Here is a 13819-nt window from a genome sequence, read left to right as displayed (position 1 = left end):
AAAGAGCAATAAACGAGAAAGATGACCTAATATCAATTATCGGACGGAAATGTAGCTGATTTTTTTTTATCTATCAAAACAAAAACAACGACAAGTACTAAAATATACTTAAATTAAATGACGACCGTTTGGGGGCGGGTGGGGGGTGTCGTTTTTCCCCCCTAAGTTTGCAATCATACAGCAGTATCATTTTCTCGATTTCAATTATTATCGAGGTGGCATGATTCCTACATACGCAGTGCATCTAAGTAGTCGGTTTCAAACAGGTTCTCCACCGGTAAATCGTGCGCAGTTCTGATCGCCTCCGCATGTGACAGATCTTCATAAGCGGGACAGGGTGCAGGAAAGATTCAATAATAATCAGTAACAGTTTCCCAGCTATACAGCTTGGATTAAAATAAACTTAGCACAAGGTGAAACAATATTAAGTGAAGATGGTTGAGGGGTTACCTTATGGATGTTTATAAAATCATCAGTGTCTCAGGTAGGAAAGTGTTTTGCAGTATTTTTCCTGTTGGTGCGTGGCCAAGTGGTTAAGGCGTTTTTTTTTTTTTTTAGCGATCTGAAGGTCGTTAGTTCGAGCATTGGCTGAGGCAGCGTGTTGTGTCCTTGAGCAAAGCACACATTGCTCTACGACAACACCGGTGCCAATCCGTATGGGTCCTAGTGCCCTTCCCTTGGACAACATCGATGGCGTCGAGAAGGGAGACTTACAGCATGGACAACTGCCTGTCTTCCATACAACCTTGCCCAGGCCTGCGACCTCGAAACCTTCCAAGGAGCAAATCCGTGGTCTCACATGACTATGGATGCCTATAGATTACTCTACAAATATATTGCTTAGCTTCAGTCGAAACTGGGACCGGCTAAAGAAGAAGCATACGAGACAATCTTTTCATACAAATAATTTTGGAGATATTGTATCGGTGGGAAAAAAAAGTCAATTGCAATTATTAAATTTGAAAGGTACTAGAACAGGACGCTGAGTAGGAAATGTTTGGTTTGATATGGAGCAAAACAAAGAAATTGGTTAGCTCAGGTAGATTTCTTGATGGGAAAGAAGACCGTTCGAGTAGCTTACCTCCTTGACTGGAGACGACACGAACCCAACAGAGAAACGCGTTGCTGAGGGAAATTATTGAAGCAAGAGAGGGAGTTTTTTTGTGATATTTATACAGAGCGAGTGTAAACATGGAGCAGTGTGTCAGGGAAAGTTAATTCGGCAACATGCTTTTCATCGTCTGTCGGCATTCGACATACCAGAGAGAGGGCCTGGGGCATGTCGAATGCTGAGTGAACAATGTAGTCTTTTGTGTACCACAAGCCTGTCTTTTTGCTGTTGCCTCGATCACGCTTTAGTACTCGGTGGCGGATGCTAATGTATTTTTTTGCCCGTGAGGTGATGGGGTGTTACTGCTGCGGTCGCTTTCGCGCGGGAGGGATTGGAGCTGGGGGCGAATTTGAGGCTCTAATGTTTACCTGTCGTCCATTCTTGAGGGGTACTCCTCTGTTTTCATGGATGGTTGCGAAGAAAAAGCATGTAAGGATGTACATTGTGTACATTTCTCTGACATTAAATGTACCTTTGAGTTCCTGCAGACAAGAAGTGGAGCAGCAAAGGCGATTGTAGAACGACCAGTCATTTGTCCTTAATTAATGAGGAAATGGAAAATAAGGGTCTTTCTACGGAGCTCTGATGTCCCTATGTCAAATTGGACAATGGCGACCAAAAGATCGAACTTAGCGTATGCTCTGCGATAAAAAAAGATTGTTTCTTTTTACAGATTTTAGAATATTCCTATTCATTATTTTACCGGTTATTTTGTTCTCATACACAATTAGCTTGCAACATGGGTGTACAACATGCTCAGTTAAAATTAATTCGCCATTAATAAATAAGTACGGTTCAAACTGGTGGAGGAAAACCAGGTAATCTCTCGGAGAACAGCTTGGAACCCAAATATTTCGGAACCTGATAAATGCTGAATGCAATATGATTTGACTGTACATTGTTATAACTTTCATTGCTGTGTTTGCTCTTCACATCTCTCTCAGGTCACAGAACTGCAAGATTGGTGTCCGGAAAAGACGAATGTTCGGGAAGACTGGAAGTGCAGTTTGGTGACTCCTGGCGAACTGTGTGTGACCGGCACTGGGATATGAATAATGCCAACGTCGTGTGCAATCAGCTTCAATGCGGAGTCGCTGTTTCTGTGCTGGGGGGAGCTTATTTTGGAGAGGGAGAAGTGCCTGTATGGAAGAAAATCCTTGAATGTCAAGGTAACGAGTCGAGCATAGCCGACTGTCCATATTCTTCAAGGACTCCCCGTTGCAACCACAAGAATGATGTCAGTCTGACCTGTTCTGGTGAGTATCGGGTTTGTGAACAAATCAATATTAAGCTTTGATTGCACTTTAAATGCAGAGGTCACTTATTAATAGTTCATCCTAATAAGCATTTGTAAGTTGAATCAGTACAGTATGATTCGATATTATTTTGATGTGAAATTGACCAACATTTTAAAGGCGGGATAGGGGGTATTTTAAGAATTTGCCATTAGTCAACGTTAGTCATTGAGTTCAATGTCGGGTTCTGAAGGAGGTAATTACGAATACCTGTAATTGTAAACTTGGAAGGGATGAAAAAAAAGAATCTCCTATCAAAACTTGATCAATAGGCTGATAAGTTACCGTGGCGTAGAGCAATGACAGTTAGCATATTAACAAAGTACTTCGGTATTATTCTTCGATTTCCTTAGTGTCCTTAGTGACTAGAGGTGTAGCTGCACATGAAAAGTAACACGGAAGAGGGAGACAAATTAAATTGTACAGCGGGGAGATGGTTGAACATGTTTCAGGCAGTATAATGTATAGAAAGGAATGCAAATAAGATATATGAAAATAAATACTGAAAAGTATGTTTTGATATTATAGCGTTGTAGGAAAGTCTGTTGTTCATGCATGACTCAGAAGGGAAGCACATGGCGATATTTTCAGAAATCATCATGCAAGTGAAATCAGAAACCATATTGTATTAGACCTCAAACGCAAAAATCTGCAGTTCATTGTATGCCCTTCGGCCCACAATGTAATGCTGATTATGTAATCGACTCTAGAAACTACCTCTTGTTTTCCTACCGGAGAGCCCTCTATTTTCCGAAGCACTATGTACCAATCTGAGAACCTCTTATAAGACCCTATTGAATCCGTCTTTCTCAGTGTCGCCGACAGTGCACCGCTCTCTGTGTGAAAAAAAAAAGCTCTGAGATTCCGCTGTACCACTTTCACGCTCCTTAAAACTATGACCTTAGATGTTTTCGATTTCAGCCGTGAGAAAAAAAAAAATGCCTAGCTCTCCACACGATAAATGCCTTTCATCATCTATACACATCTGCCAGGTCACCTTTTATCCTCCGTTGCACCAAGGAGAAACGGCCAACTTCACTCAATCTATTCTCATAAGGCACGGTCTCCAATCCAGGCAAGAACCTTGTAAATCTCCTCCTCACTCTCTCTATTGTATCCACATCCTTCCTGTAATGCTATGATCTGAACTGAACACAGTACTCCAAGTGAGGTCTAACTAAGGTCTTATATTTCTGTAACATCACCTCACGACTATTGCACTCAAATTAGACTGAAATAAAACAATATAATTGTTTAAATGAAACTAATTATACTAAATTCTAATAAATCGCTGACAACGGGCATATAACGGATTATACGCGAAAGTCCAAATAAGATAACATCTGCAGATGCTGGAAATCAAATGAATAAACACAAAACTCACGAAGGGTTATGGCCGGAATATGTCCACTGTTTACTCTTTTTCCGTAGAAGCTGCCTGGCCTGCAGAGTTCCTCCAGCAATTTGTGTTACAGATATGCTGAAGTATTCAGCAAGCACTATTACTCTTGAGGAAAAGCCATAAACTGTTGTCTTTCAGCACTACTGGGACAATGGAATAAAAACAATATATTTCAGTTTTGGGTTAATTTCCAGATGCTTAGAGGATGTTGAAGAGATTATTCCTTTCTTTGAAAACGAACTGCAGAAGATCATTAATCCAGAAATGTGTCGATAAACTGAATACATTTTTCAATTCGCATTATTTCCAAGCAGCTGCCTACTGCATTATAGAGGAATATTATTAGGTCGAGACACGCTGCGGCTTTACTATCGGAGTTCCCCGCTGCAGAATCAAGCATAATAAATGTCCGCGCTGACCATGCATAGAGGCGAAGGATTAGAAGACAACAGCATAGTCGTTAATCGCTCACAAAATAACCGATGAATTCCCCTTTAATTAGATTCAGGCCGGGGAATATTGATGGCGTCTTTGAGAAACCATAAGGCGACAAGACCATTAGATATATGAGCAGAATTAGGCCATTCGTTCCATCGAATCTGATTTGTCATTTCATTGTGTCTGACCCATTTCCCCTTTTAGCCTTAACACACTGCTTTGCCCCCATATCCCTTCATGCTCTGAATAATCAAGAATTTATCAACGTCTTCCTTAATTATAACCTAAACCTTGGATTCCACAGCCACCTGAAGCAACCAAGTCCACAGACTCACCAATCACTAGCAAAAACAATTCCTCCTCATCTTCGTTCTAACAAGTTGCCCCTCTGTTCTAAGGCATTGTCCTCTGTTCTTACACTGGGACTTAGACTTAGCATGGGAAATATGCTCCCCAGATCCGCTCTACGGGAGAATGTTCAATATTCGATCGGTTTCATTTTCGTCAATACTTATTCTTCTGAATTTCAGAGAGCACAGGACCAAAACAGTAAAAAACTCTTCATATGATAATCTCTGAATAATTTTCCTAGGACAGGAAAATTCCCATTCAGCCCGTCAGCCAGAGTTGGGAAAGTTACTGAAAGATAACCGAGTGGCCAGGATCTACCAACTATTGAACAACAGAGTCTGATTAGAAGTCAGCATGTTGTTGTGAATGGAACATTATGTTTAACAAAACTTTTTAAAGGTTTTAGAAGATTTAACTAAAAGCGAAAATGAGGTTACGGCAGCCGATGTTGTACATTTGACATCATCAACGTCTTTGATAAGGTTCCACATGGCAGCATGGTTTGAATCATTCCCTTGTTCATTTGTCCCTGAAGCGTTGACTGTACTCTATTTCATTGATGCTGCCTGGCCTGCTGAGTTCCTCCGGCAGTTGGTGTGTGTTGCTTAGATTTCCAGCGTCTGTAGATGTTTTCATGTTTATGATAGGATCTCAGCAAAAATTTACAGAACTGAAAACTAATATATTGGAAGCGAAATGTCCCCCCTCAACGAGATGAAGAACATGTCTGTATTGTACTATTCAATGTGTCCCATTTCGATGAATCTTCCTGTACAGAAACGATTGTCAGGCGCTCTTGCTTAGGAAGTAAAATAACAGCTAGTTTGTCCATTTTATTGTTTTACTCTCTTTTTATTGAGAGTAATTAAATGCCTTCAATAATTACTATAACAGGGAAGCATGGACCACGCTTGGTTAATGGGAAGAGTAGATGCTCTGGCCGTGTGGAAGTCCTGCGCGGAAACCAGTGGGGTACACTTTGTGATGAATACTTTGGCCTGGAAGATGCTGCCGTGGTCTGTGAACACCTACAATGCGGGGCAGTAAATGCAGCTGCCAGAGGTGCTAACTTTGGCAAAGGAAAAGGGCCATTGTGGAAGTATAACTACCGTTGTCTGGGGAACGAGTCCCGATTAACTGATTGTCCACTCTCAGCCTTGGGTCACATTAACTGTTCACATGGGAATGCCGCTGGTCTCATCTGTTCTGGTGAGTCACAAAGAATGTTGGAGAGAACAAAACTGCTCTTTACACAATTTACACATCAGCGACGTGTTTAGTAATTTAACGAATCTGTCATTTACCGGTGACCATGTCTGACTGAAATTATAAAGGTAGCTTCCGCTTCTTAATTTCGCAAATACATGCCGTCAGACCATTTTCCTTGCATTATACATAGACTGCATTTGAACTTAGAGTAAATAATTCTGAAGTTGGAAAATAATTCTGCACAAGGCTGCAGGAAGATGACAATTCATTGATCAGTCTAGCACTTTTTAGCACAATGCAAAATTCCACAAATATAGAAATATACTATCTATTCAGAGCTCCCCTTTAAGGTAGACTTCACTGTTGATTTGACGAGGGGCAATAAAAAATGAAGGGCCCGTCTTAAATTTGGCGAGTAAGAGCAGAGTCTGGCGTTGTTACCATGAGCTTAGAATACGTGTTACTTCGAAAACACTCTTCCTTCTGCGCATTATGTATTGCCGCCACTTTAATCTACTCTAATAGTGGTCCAATTCTTCCCGACAGCACAACCTCCATTGCTTTTCCATGTGCCTATTTAAGAGTTCCTTAAATGACCCGACTGTATCCGCCTGTATTGGCTACAGCAGGCCGTTCCATGCGGACGACTGGACTCTGTGTAAATAACAAGAGCTCTGATATTTTCCCTTGCTTTACTCGACTCCCAATAAAGATATGTCTGCAGGGATTTGCCATTTTGACTGTCGGGTAACGTTTCTGTCTATCATCTTGTTATCATCTTGTCCACCACGACCAATTCCTATCTGGTTCTGCTTTACTCTAAAAAAAAAAACAGTCGCATTTTTTTTTCTGTGTGTGCTTTTCTTTCCCACCCAGACCACTCGTAAAGAGAAACTGCATATCGCTCTTGGGATGCTTGTATTTAATAATGCGAGCAAAATAAAGAGAATAACGAAAACCCGCCTGGGCCAACAGTGTAGCTTTGGTCAGGGATCAGAATAAGTAAAGCATTCACTATTTATCGATACGTTCAAAGTTAAGTTGTATTCTTCATAATTTCCGTTTCTGAGATGAAGTATGGAGATAGTTTTTTTTTTGTCGAATGGTTCAGCGCACTTTACTGATATTGCTCGCAACGCACGTAATATGTGGGAAAATTAGTGTATAAAACAAACTCTACAGTAATATCTGAAAAAAAGTGCATATTTTCTCTTAATGTTAACTGTTTTTTCTGCCTTATCTGATATCGTAGCTGAAATTTGGTCTTTGAGACTGAGCGATGGGGTAAGCCGATGCGACGGCCGAGTGGAGGTTTATGATAACGGCACCTGGCATAGATTGCAGGATAAAGATTGGAACCTCAATGACGCAAACGTTGTCTGTGGGCAACTGCGTTGCGGCTTCGCCACATCCGCCTACAACTCCTCAAGGTCCAGAGAACCTGAACGGCCCTTGTTGGTGACCGAAGTTCAATGCGTGGGAAACGAGACACACATGCGAAACTGCAACACGTCGGTGTTGAAAAGGTCTTTTTCTGACATCACGGGCATTGGTGTACAATGTTCAGGTGAATATTGTCAAAAAAGTGGCAATAGTAATTTGTAAACTCGTGTGGTCATTAATAATGCATCGATAAGTTCAGAGTCACTAAAGCATGGAGGTAGTTATTCAGACACATCGGCGCAAATTTCCTTAATAAGCAATCTCTAGCCTATACGGCAATGACCCCCGAATACCCTCCCCTCCACACACACACACACACACACACACACACACACAACTCCACCCGAAGCCCTGTTCCACAGACACCACAACATATTTGAATCTCATAGGGAATTTGCAGTACTTCCTTAGCTTACCAGCGTACCAGACTGCACAACCTGGGGAGGTGAATGAAAATCTAAATACAAAGGGGAGCATCCTGTTTCTGGGCAGAATGCGGAAAATTCACGCAGAGAGTCGGTTTTTAATCTGCTTCAATGGATCTGTGACGCACTAGCTTTTGACGCTATGAACACGATGTCGCGGACTCATTCGCCATTGGGCTGTGTCCTGCAGAGCTACACCAAGGGGAAAAATTCATTTATCCGTTCGTTTGAATCTAATCAGGCATCGCAATGAGATTTCTGTTAATTACAAATGGCTGAAATTACTGTACATGTGCTTTTAAATAACTGAGGATGAGTACAGGCGGATTCATTTCTGTGCGCACAGACCTGGGAGGGTGAAAGCCCGTTTTGCATGCTGTACAATTACGAGGATGAAGTCTCGGATCCATATATCTGAAACTCTCAGGTTGAACTCTCAATTTGAGGTCTTCAATGGGAATGATGGGCCATGTTTTCTGTATTTAACAAACATTCCCATACTGTGAAAATATAGTTCTGTTCAAGGGATTATTGTTACATTTAAACCACAACCTATGGAAACATATCAATAGGTGGAAGCACATTAGTGGTACTACAGTGTCCAGTAACTGCATTAGTTAGGCTGTGAAACCATATGTCTTCAATTGTGTCCCCATTGCTACAGTCAATTGGTGTGTGTTTATTACCCTAGTACGTAGATGTGTGCTTGACTGCATCTGCTACAACCGTGAATTGAATGAGAAGAAGATACATCTATTTGTCTATTCATCAAAGACAAACTTAATATCCCGCAACACTTGTCCTATAGGGTGGATAACTCTTGGTTTGTGTCGCCAGCTTCAACTTATTATATACGCACTCCAATTCTCACTAATATTGTATTCGTGAGATTACTCCTTTGACAGTGCCGTCTTTGGTTGACCTCACGTCACCTTCCGTGTTATGTGATGAAGGAACGCAGAAAATCATGGATCAACGTGAAGTTTTGGACCAAGAAACTTCGACAGTACTGGAAAAGAAGTGTGTTTGTGTGTGTGTGTGTGTGTGTGTGTGTGTGTGTGTGTGTGTGTGTGTGTGTTGGTGCGTGGTGGGGGGGGGAGGAGATCAGTGGGGTTGGTAGCGTTAGTGGTAAATGATGTAAGAGGCTCAAGCGCTAGGTCAAAGATATAAGGGGTTGCGATGAATGAATCTGCTACGAGTATGATTTGCGACAGTAGTCTATGGAAAAAAAAAGAAAGTAACGGGGTATCAGATTGTAATGATGACCCGCAAATGTGAAGTTATGGGAGAGGAAAGTGAACGGGAAATGTGAAAGAGAGAATGGAGAGAGCGGTTGGAGAAATTAACGGAAGTGAGAGGTATTTCTTCCAGATTGAGATAGACAGAATTTTGAACCCTTTGACGTTCATGGAGAATGAACTTTACTCCGTATCCAGGAGAACTTTCGGATATTTCAGTCTGATGCGACAGGTGCAAGACTGCCCAAGGAACGAACAAAGAAAGAACAAAATTAAATGGCTGATGTCTGGCCTTCTTTTACTTTAAATCTTTCATGGTTGGATGATCAAAACATATAAGAAATATATACACACACGTACACACATATACATATACATACATATACATGTGCGAGAGAGAGAGAGATAGAGATAGAGAGAGAGAGAGAGAGAGAGAGAGAGAGAGAGAGAGAGAGAGAGAGAGAGAGAGAGAGAGAGAGAGAGAGAGAGAGAGAGAGAGAGAGAGAGAGAGTTACCTCTGTTTTCATACTTTCCCGAAAAGCGCACCTTCATTATAATGATATAGTAAACTGGAACTCTTAAGTGGAGAGATACCAATCAAAACAATAATAATAAACATTTCTAATTCAAAATCTTAATAAAATCCAGCTTGTTTTCTCGGTGAAGCCTGCGAGCTGAATGTAACCATTTTAACTGCAGATGTTCTTCTTACACTTCTTAAGCTCGTTCATCCACATTGGATCATAGGTCGCTGACAGCAACTCGACAGTGTCCTATGTGAATGATTTCGTTCCTTTTGCTGTTGTTTTTCGGGCTTTCGGTGTTCACCACACGACTTCATTTATCCTCTTATGTAAGATCCTTCCTCCTCCAGGGATGAAATCTTTGTAGTTTCTGCTGAAATATTTGTGGCACCGTTTTTTTTTTCCCCAAGCTTAGTTGGCTTTGACCATGGCGGAGCTGCATGCGCTCTACCATACCGAAAGCATGATCTCCATTGAGAAACAAGAGGGCACGCTGTTTATTAAACTCTGAAATTGAAAACGCCTTTGATGTTCACAACAAATAATCATATATTATATTTGGATACTGGCCAACAGGCAAATTCTGCAGATGGCAACAGTATCAGTAAGAGCACAGATGTATAGAATAAATGGAAGATGCAGGCAAAATAGCCAGCGATGTCTTTATTCATCAAAGAGCAACATTTTTTCCTAGGCCTTTTCTCCAGAAATATGAACATCTGCTTTGGCTGATGACTATCCTACATTTATTTTCTAACACTCTACATCCGTAATGATCTTTGCTCTGCTGTTTGATGTGAATTATTTTAGTTAGCGAAGTCCCTTATTCGTTATCCAGTATTCATTATTCAATAGAATGTACACTATAGCTTTATCTGTATGATTATTGAAACCCCCACTTACCTTCCCTGACAATGCAGACGGCAATGATGCATCTCAATCAAAAAAATGACATAGTCCCATTTTGGACTCAGATTAAACTTCTGTATTTGTGAAGACTTCATGTGTAGTGAGACACGAGTGCATGAATATCAGTTCCTTATCAATTTCTGGTAAAATGGGACTGACTGGATTTTCCCACACTCGCCATTGGACAGCCGGAGATATTGGACACGAAGTACAGTGGTAAGATGCTCAATTTCCCACGATTTGGCTCAATGTTCTTTCTGCTGCCTCGGAAGAGGACTGAAGAAGAAGAAGAAAGGACTTAACTCTGAGTGGAGTCATCGGGACACGGTCATGACAGTGTTTTTTTTTTCTTTTTAGCAGGTTTTCTTATTTTTACGAAGCCGTCGCTCAACTCAGCTTGGATGGAAAGCGTGCAAGGGAGCGAGCTGGATTCCAACTCTGGAGCCTTCGCTCCGAAGTCTGGCGCTGATGCCACTCTGCCACCAGCCGAACTACATTCTTCAAACTACAGGGAACGCTCTAGTATTGACCATGCTCAAGACAGCGAAAATATCCGATTAAAAGAAATGCCAAACCCCGCAGAATAATGTAGCCACCATGATTGATGTATGGTTTTGAATGCAGTACCTCGGCCAGAGAGGAATTGCACCTGGAATTTCCAATGCCCAACTTTCTATGTAGGGTACGAATGTTGAGGTTATAACCTGGTTCAGATATGAATCAGTGACTGAACACCTAGCTCAGCGGAAAACTCTAACCCGCGCTGCATGTCCAACTGAATTCTCACAGCCTTTTCGCTTTTGAGTTTATACTTTAGCACCTTCAGTTTCCAATATTCTGTGATGTCATTGCACAATTATTTTAAAGTATAATTTCAGAAGAGGTTTCAGAAATGCGAACGAGGTGATGAGTTCATTTTTAATGGAATGAATAACCTCGTATGTTTTTTTTTACAACAGACCACTTGCAGTTAAGGCTATTCGGTAGTGAAGATGCATGTGCTGGAAGACTGGAGATATATTATCATGGATCCTGGGGAACAGTCTGCGATGACTCCTGGGATATAGTTGATGCTAACGTTGTATGTAGACAACTAGGTTGTGGTTATGCTTTGGAGGAAAAATTTCTTGGTATCTGTGAACGAAGCACTGGAGAAATTTGGTTGGATGAAATGAGATGTTCAGGTAATGAAACGGATCTCTGGAAATGTCCTTCCGCGCCGTGGGGCCAACATGACTGCAGCCATAAGGAAGATGTGACAGTGGAATGTTCTGGTAAGCGTATTTCCATTATCCTGATTTTCTGCAACGTGTGATTGCAATCTTCTTTCTGCAGATTTGAGAAACGATCTACGGCACACATTAGGGTTACTGAAACATAAGCATAGAAATCTGCAGCACATTACAGACCTTTCGGCTCACAATGTTGTGCCGACCGTATAAACTACTCTACAATTTCCCTACTGCATAACCATCTATTTTTCGAAGCTCCATGTACCTATCTCTACCACCGTCGATGGCAGCGCATGCCACGCACCCAACACCATTACACTATCAATAATGGTTAATCTGTGTAATGTTTTCGCTCTACATTCTGAAACTAAAAAAAAATCATGTTATATCCAATTACCTTCAACAGGAGTGCGATAGCGAAAAGCCACTTAGTCTTAGCAGCAGATAAATAGAGAGTTTAATGTGTAGCACAATGTCAACACCACTAATTGCAGAAAACGTATAAATTAATAGAGCATTGAGAGTAACTGCTTCGGATTACGCCTTGTTCTTTCGCCAGTTGTGTTGCTTACCACAAATTTATCTGCTATACACTGTTCGCCAGAAGACTCTATTTATTTTTACTTTGAGGGAGCGAACTGCATTGAACTTTCCCGACCCAACGAGATAAACAAATAATTGATTTGCTAACCCTTACCCCTTGGAATCTGGAGCATCCAGAGCAAAGCAGTACGTCACGTGGGAACGCATAAACTCCTTACTGACAGCGGCGGTGTTGATCCCGGAAATAAAAGTGAAAACAATAACAAGTAGAAAAAAATAAACTCTGTGACAGATTGGATTACGCAAAAATTTAAATAACTAACTCTAGATAATACAATATTCATTTTGGAAGATTATTTGAAACTTATTTGTTTCTCAAACTTCTGTTGCATTTGATTGTTACAGAAAAGGGTGCCACCGTATAAAAGAAATAAGTAGTTGCGGAACGGCGTTGTTGATTTTTAGGGTAGCAGAAGCTCATCTGAACGGCAGATTTGAAAGCAAATGTTGATCATGCCATTAAACGCTGAAAGGGAGAAAAATTGTTAACAACGCCAATAATACCTGCAATATGTAAGAATCGAAGGAGTGCAAGTGAATGTTTGCACAAACTGCAAACAAATAGGTTCTGGATAGAGGGAATTCAATAGAGCCGCTTCTCAAGCACTTGCATCAGAAAGCCCCCTATAATCAAATAGGCGGTTTCTGCAGATTGGGCACTGAGTAAACAGTTCTCTCGAAATATTGAAGAGTGGCTCATCACTTATGAACTTTCGTAGGGCCCTTTACCATTTATTTCCAATTATTTATTTTCTGCAACTCTGCTGATTCTCGCAATCATGCGCAGAGCCAGAAAACCACTAAACCCTGCTCCTCATTTACACCCAAACCATCCTCAGATTCACTGCCTGATCCTTTGCAAAACTGGTGAAGTGTAACACAATTTCACTAACAGTCCCAATTTTCTGCCTCCACATTCCGTAATTAAATAGAATATAGCTCTTTGTTGTTCACTGATTTCTTTACGTCTGTGGTGGGAAAGCTGTTGGAAAAGATTCTTAGAGATAGGATCTATGGGCATTTAGAGAATCATGGTCTGATCAGGGACAGTCAGCATGGCTTTGTGAAGGGCAGATCGTGTCTAACCAGCCTGATAGAGTTCTTTCAGGAGGGTAGATGAGGGTAGTGCTGTGGATGTGGTCTATATGGATTTTAGCAAGGCATTTGACAAGGTTCCACATGGTAGGATTATTCAGAAAGTTAGAAGGCATGGGATCCAGGGGAGTTTGGCCAGGTGGATCCAGAATTGGCTTGCCTGCAGAAGGCAGAGGGTGGTGGTGGAGGGAGTACATTCAGATTGGAGGATTGTGACTAGTGGTGTCCCACAAGGATCTGTTCTGCGACCTCTACTTTTCGTGATTTTTATTAACGACCTGGATGTGGGGGTAGAAGGGTGGGTTGGCAAGTTTGCAGACGACAAGAAGGTTGGTGGTGTTGCAGATAGTGTAGAGGATTGTCGAAGATTGCAGAGAGACATTGATAGGATGCAGAAATGGGCTGAGATGTGGCAGGTGGAGTTCAACCCGGGGAAGTGTGAAGTGGTACACTTTGGAAGGACAAACTCCAAGGCAGAGTACAAAGTAAATGGCAGGATACTTGGTAGTGTGGAGGAGCAGAGGGATCTCGGGGTACATGTCCA

At 41.5% G+C, this 13819-nt stretch overlaps 1 protein-coding gene across 2 annotated transcripts in view; it reads left to right on the top strand.

Moving 5' to 3' along the window:
* The window catches only part of LOC140201805 (scavenger receptor cysteine-rich domain-containing protein DMBT1-like), a 42470-nt gene that overhangs the window by 15683 nt on the left and 12968 nt on the right, over window positions 1-13819 (top strand). For both annotated transcript variants that reach the window (XM_072266494.1, XM_072266492.1), the window contains exons 4-7: window positions 2056-2367; window positions 5492-5806; window positions 7059-7373; window positions 11305-11619. In XM_072266494.1, the coding sequence (XP_072122595.1) occupies window positions 2056-2367; window positions 5492-5806; window positions 7059-7373; window positions 11305-11619 (1257 nt within the window). The remainder of the gene's footprint in view (window positions 1-2055; window positions 2368-5491; window positions 5807-7058; window positions 7374-11304; window positions 11620-13819) is intronic.

Source organism: Mobula birostris, chromosome 8 (genome assembly GCF_030028105.1).
Source record: "Mobula birostris isolate sMobBir1 chromosome 8, sMobBir1.hap1, whole genome shotgun sequence".
Lineage (NCBI taxonomy): Eukaryota > Metazoa > Chordata > Chondrichthyes > Myliobatiformes > Myliobatidae > Mobula > Mobula birostris.
Note: the sequence above shows the minus strand (reverse complement) of the source record. Positions and strands in the feature narration are given on the sequence as shown.